General features: G+C 37.5%; 1 protein-coding gene across 1 annotated transcript in view; it reads right to left on the reverse strand.

Moving 5' to 3' along the window:
• Positions 1–234: 234 nt before the first annotated feature.
• Positions 235–6,093, reverse strand: part of LOC107487998 (uncharacterized) — a gene marked incomplete in the record, with an annotated part of 6,290 nt that continues 431 nt past the window's right edge. The window contains 12 exon segments of the mRNA XM_021142183.2: positions 235–1,064; positions 1,338–1,637; positions 1,727–1,792; positions 2,142–2,267; positions 2,470–2,673; positions 2,762–2,815; positions 3,424–3,519; positions 4,219–4,314; positions 4,674–4,754; positions 5,252–5,371; positions 5,496–5,744; positions 5,979–6,093. Coding sequence (XP_020997842.1) covers positions 588–1,064; positions 1,338–1,637; positions 1,727–1,792; positions 2,142–2,267; positions 2,470–2,673; positions 2,762–2,815; positions 3,424–3,519; positions 4,219–4,314; positions 4,674–4,754; positions 5,252–5,371; positions 5,496–5,744; positions 5,979–6,093 — 1,984 coding nt within the window.

The raw sequence follows: 6,093 nt of genomic DNA on the forward strand, positions 1-6,093 counted from the left end.
TTTGGCATTTTCTTTGAAAACAGAATAAAAAAGGTAAATACTTCTTCAATATAGAATAAAGGAAAAAAAAAAGGTTTCTTCTTTAAAAAATAAAACAGTAAATAAAAATGGACGAATTAAATATGAACAAAGAACTTCGACCGAAAACCCTCAAGCTGCATTTGGGCGAAGTTAACCGCCGTTATAAGACGGGAAAAAATGTAGAGGAGGAAGAGAGCAAGAGTTGAACTCAGGTAAGTTTCTAGTGTGAATCAACTTACTCTGAAATATATAGGTACAGTCTCAGTTTGTAAATTATCTATGTATGGTGAATTGGTGACCGCAATCACATGAACTCGGGTCAGTGAAGCCAACATAGTATAGTTCCCTCATAATAACAACATTATAACATCAAAATTCCTACATGCATTGCTATCTTGTCCACTTCTATCAAACTGTTACAATCAATGGCCACACTGTTAAGCACCTTCCCAAAATCTTACGTTAAACTCCATGCTTTTTGAATACTCTTGACGCACTAGTGGTTGCATTCTATACACCTCCACAATTTTTTCTGTTGGTTCTGAAGTGCCTGCAATTCCTGGCTTTCACCGAGGACCAGATGAAGGACGAGGCTTTCCCTTGATTGAATTCAAGTGCTGGGTGACAAATATGACTCCCATTACAACTATTAGACAACCAACCAACATGCTGAAGAAGAGAGCACCGGGTTGACGGGTCTGGACAAAGCCATAAACTCCGCTCGAGGTTACAAGAATGAGATCAGTGAGCCCATCATTTGAGAAGTCCTCAGAGATCAATACGTGAGTTGGCGGAGCAGGTAATTCGATTGTAGCCAATATACTACCTCCGGGTGATATTACAACAGCTTCTTGTTCACCAGCTGCAAGGATCATTTCCTGATTATCATGTGATCGCAAGGAGAGAGGTTTCAGTGTGGGAACCACTTGACCACCTTCCATCATCCCTGATGGAGAAGGCATATTTGACCATGAAACTCCAGTCGATTGTTGCCATTGCCAAATAGCATCATGACCATGCAAACCAGGGGAGTATGATGTAATCTGCAAGGAAAAGTTTTATCCCAGTCCTTATATCAGCATCAATAATATCATATGGGTCCATGTGAAGCTATTCAAGCACCATACAAAGCATGTTCTCCTATGACAGTAATCAGATGGAAGCATCACAATGCATTCGCCCAGCACCAACCAGAACAAGGTAATTGAGACTTGAAACACTTTTGTGAACAAAACTGAAATTGTATTGGTTGGTGACCAAATAAAAAAATAATAGATGTTATGGCTAGAGAAACAAAGTTGAACAATAGCATATACCTCGCCCCGGTTTGTCAAAAAGACAACATCACCATGGCTTCCTTTCCGATGCCTGTGGCCATCATTTCTAGGAATGAGAATAGGCGTTGCTACCTCTAAAGAAGCAATATCTGGACTTCGAGCGAAGCTTCTATAAAGATCTCCATGTTGGAATAAATTAAAATGGTTATAATGACAAATAGATACATTGAACAGTTGCTCCCTTATTGGTACACCTGATGTGGCAACAGCCCAACAAGGTCGAAGCACTTCCATTGACCCACTAACTACAGTCTGCTCAGCACCATTTCCTCCAACAGCCTAATAGTATGAATACAGTATTATCATATCATGCTCAAATTACATGATGGTCTAGCGTTATTTAAAAAAAAAAAAAATAAAACATGCACCTGGACATGATCTAGAACTCCGTCACCATTAATATCAGCATGTAGACCACCTTCCTGAAGATGAAGCTGAAAAAGACAAAGTTGTCATTACAGTGAAAATGCAATAAGATCAGCGAATAACATGTCAGAGCTTAATGAAATTTTAGCTAAAACAGAAACCAAGAGCAAAGGTTTGACAGACGGATGAACCAAACATTCTCTTTATTTTTTTTTTAAATAAAAACCTACAAACATTAATACTTTCTACACTAAGAAATTATTTGCTCTGTAGACCAGAAACAGTATCAGTAGTTACAGCGTTACAATAGGCTCTAAAATTACTTGACACAACTTGTATTGTGACTTAATCAAGATATGCAAATAATGACAAAAGCAATAATCAAATTCAAGCTGATTAGGGGGTTTATATAAATACCCTGCATATTGTTCGACCAGATGCCAGATGAATAGCTTCTATCCCTTCCTTCTGATGAGCCACCACCACATTAGGAACCCACCAAACCTGAGTGTAGTTGGTTATTGTTGGAACGAAAGGTAGATGCTGCATCCAAGGGGAAAACATCATTAGAACAATGAGGATCCCCCAAAAGTAAGGATGTGACTGGGGCTTCTCATTAGTACCGTAGAAAACATTTCTCCTTTTTTTTTTTTAACCCGCTTATATTATTAGAAAACTCTAATAACTAAATTATTAACTAAAATCAGCATCGTTAGGAGTTGCATAACACAGTTTGTATTTTAACCTTCTTAGATTTTGCTGAACCAGCATAATTTGCAGCTTTCCCAATTATGTTGGAAATTTTTTTGGTTGAGTCCTTCCCTGGAGGATGATTTTCCTCAGGCTTGTGGAAAGGGTAATTCGTACTCTTTCCAGGTGTTCTCTTCAATGTTTTCCTCTTGTGCCGCCTGAAGTGTGCCAACTTCAACAAAGTATCTTCCCTCCTATCCTGATAAAGTGTGTGTAACATCAAGTTTCTAGGGCATCTGAGATAAAGCTTTACCACAAGACAGTAAAGTTTGACTAATATAACATACCCAATGATGTGGCATAACTCCCAGGATTGATTCTCTGAATTCCCTGCATTCAAACTAGAATTTCACATGTCACAGGAAGCTATCCTTTAGGGAGATACCTATGATACTGGATACAGATTTCACAATTACATCTAAATTAAGCAAGCCAAAGTGTTTCCACATACAGAGGAAGGAGCTGATGAAGGTTCTCGAGTATACTTGGGTGAATATTAGATAGGATTCTGGCAATCCTTCTAAGCTATTCTTTGTTTTGATGGTTGATTATTTATTGACGAGAGAATAAATTTTATATAAAATAAAGGAATGTTAGGAACACAATGACTATAAAACACGTAACACAGCTGAACTTTTCTTTGTTTGGATATTATTTAGGATGGGAAGGGCCAATTATTACTTTTCCATTGTTCTAGAAGTTGTTTAGAGAACTAATGAGGAAATATAAGAACGGAAAAAGCTACATATAACAATTAACAAACGCAATCCGCACCAAAACGAACATACATAACCGAGCTGATGGGAAGAAGAACAGAAACATATTTTGTAAAAGAAAGACTATTACGTCAAAGCCCACAGGATGGATTAATGCTTCATGCAAATCCATTCCACAGATTCCACCAATACAAAGCATCTAAGACTCATCTGAACAGCTAGAATTTAAATACCTCTCCAGGTTGACGACTATTCATAGCGTGAACATCAAGCTTGTAGTTATGCTGTGGAAGTAACTGTGAAGCATCTGAAGACTGTGCTTCAATGTTCTGAAGAATGAAAAGACAACACGATATTACTAGTAAATAGAAAAGACAATAATGCAACACGTGCTTGATGCTTGTTACAAAGTAGATGTCATAATAGCTTCATGACACATTTAACCAAAATGACCAACATGTAGGTTGTGACATATCTAATCCAGGTGAAACAGTTAAGACTGAATTTGAAGTTTGTTGGGAACATATTTCAGTTGTATGATGGAGTGATTGATGACTTTTTCTTTTTAACTGTATAGTCACGAAATAAAATCCTTGTTCATATGCTTGAGTTCAGGTATCCCTCTCCATGGGAATAATTTATCAACACCAGGCTCTGGATCATTATATTCCTCATTTTGTGTTGCGTTGTGTTGTGTGTGTGTGTGTGATTGATGACTTTTTCTTTTTAACTGTATAGTCACGAATTAAAATCCCTGTTCATATGCTTGAGTTCAGGTATCCCTCCATGGGAATAATTTATCAACACCAGGCTCTGGATCATTATATTCCTCATTTTGTGTTGTGTTGTGTGTGTGTGATCATGACTTTTTCTTTTTAACTGTATAGTCACGAATTAAAATCCCTGTTCATATGCTTGTGTTCAGGTATCCCTCTCCATGGGAAAGCATGAGTGCATAACAAAGACCAGAAAAGAACACCAAACTTAGAAAGCATGAGTGCATGACAAAGACCAGAAAAGAAAGACACCTCATTTTTTCTCCTCCATCGTTCTGTGCCAGATCTACCAGCAAATGCATAAAATGCAAAATGGCGTAAATCAACAGTTCCAGAGTTGTCAGAAGCCTATTCAGAACAAGGAACATAATAAATAGTCAAAATCTCCACCAACATAAAGAGAAATTTAAAGGGGATGAGATAATATGCAAAGGGGGGAAGAACAGGGAGTAAGATGAATTAGATAAAAAAAGAAGCGCAAAATGGTTCAAAACAATAGAACACTATAAAAAGGTCAATATTCTCTAACTATAACCTATTAGAATTACACTTTTGTCTTATATCACATCTTATTCATTTCAAGTACGGTTGTCTTGTGTTCAGATCATTAAGGTCTGAATAAATCAATGTTTCTGGTACTCCCTTGCATGCTAATGGTAATAAAACAAAATGACAAAAACGTTTAGCAACCATGTGTATAGGCATACCTCCTTTTCAGTAGCACTTCTTCTCTGCTGCTCAGAAAATCTAGCTCCCATTCCCAGTTCTTCAAAAGGATCCATAAAAACCTGAGAGTGACAGAACAATTTGCTTGAGAAACCAATCAGCACAAACTATACAAAAACAGTTGATAATGTACATTAAGACAGCAATAAGACACCACATAGTACCAAATACACTTGCTTCAAATTGAAAGATAAACTATTAGTTCTGATTACACACCAGGGATACACATCCTAAATCATTACCATCATGATAATCAATAGCCTACGGAAATTTATGAAACTCCAAAAGTAGAAGGAAACCCGCAAAATCATGCTTCGTTAAATATAGCTGACTGGGAACTTTCATGTTCATCCTTAATGTAAACAAAAACACTCAAAGCAAGGAGAAAGTCATGACCTTATGTTAATCTGACTCATAAACTGTTTATAGTTTTAATTTTTCATAAAGGTTGATAAACACAATCAACTTTAGATAACGTGCTTTGCCATAGCTTGTAGAAACAAGCATACACAGCAAAATACAATAACAAAGGGATAAAGACCAGGGAAGGGACACATACATATGGCTGCATTTCCATCCTCCCACCAACAATGACCAATCCTGTATCTCCATGCTTCAAAGTATAATTGCTTATAGAGATTGCTACTTCCCTATGGTGAGCATTATGGGGAAAATCCTCCTGTTAATGGCCACTAAAAGAATTAGTAAACTCAAGCGAACATAACAGGATTATGGAAAAAATATACAGTGAAAACTTATATCCTGTGAAATGCTATAGCTGAAATACCATTCACACAACCAACCTGTAAATTATTTTCCCACAACTTTTGGAGGTTGGAATCAAAGCACATTATGGACCAACCGGAAGTTACTACAACCAAAACCTGTTTCTGCCGTTGCCCCATTTTGTAACGATCAATATAGCCGGTGGCCATAGCAACAGGGCGTCTCCCAGACGTAACACGAATCTTGTCGGGTAACAGAGACACCTCGGCCAACACACGTGCCTCACTAAATCCTTCGTCGACCCGCCTACTATGGGGCTCCAAAACCTGCATAGAGACGCGCCATAATTACAAATCCCAGATGCTACACACTACTAGTAGTCCAGTACCAGTTGTAAGTTGCAACAAAGTTATGGAGCAAATAATAGAGCTAAGAAATGATCATTCACACTTAAATCACAAAGGATACCAAAATAAGCATGAGGCTATAGAAATGAATCAAAATTGGCACGAGGAAAAAATAAAAAATAAAAAAGAAAGGAAAAAATGGGAATAATGTACCTGAATTTTAGCATCATGGGTAGCAACGAGAACTTCTTTCTTGCCATCCCCATTGAGATCAGCAACCAAAGGTGGCGGAAGGCGTTCGGCTTCGTATTTGATTGGGTATTCATCG

This window comes from Arachis duranensis, chromosome 5 (genome assembly GCF_000817695.3).
Source record: "Arachis duranensis cultivar V14167 chromosome 5, aradu.V14167.gnm2.J7QH, whole genome shotgun sequence".
Taxonomy (NCBI): domain Eukaryota; kingdom Viridiplantae; phylum Streptophyta; class Magnoliopsida; order Fabales; family Fabaceae; genus Arachis; species Arachis duranensis.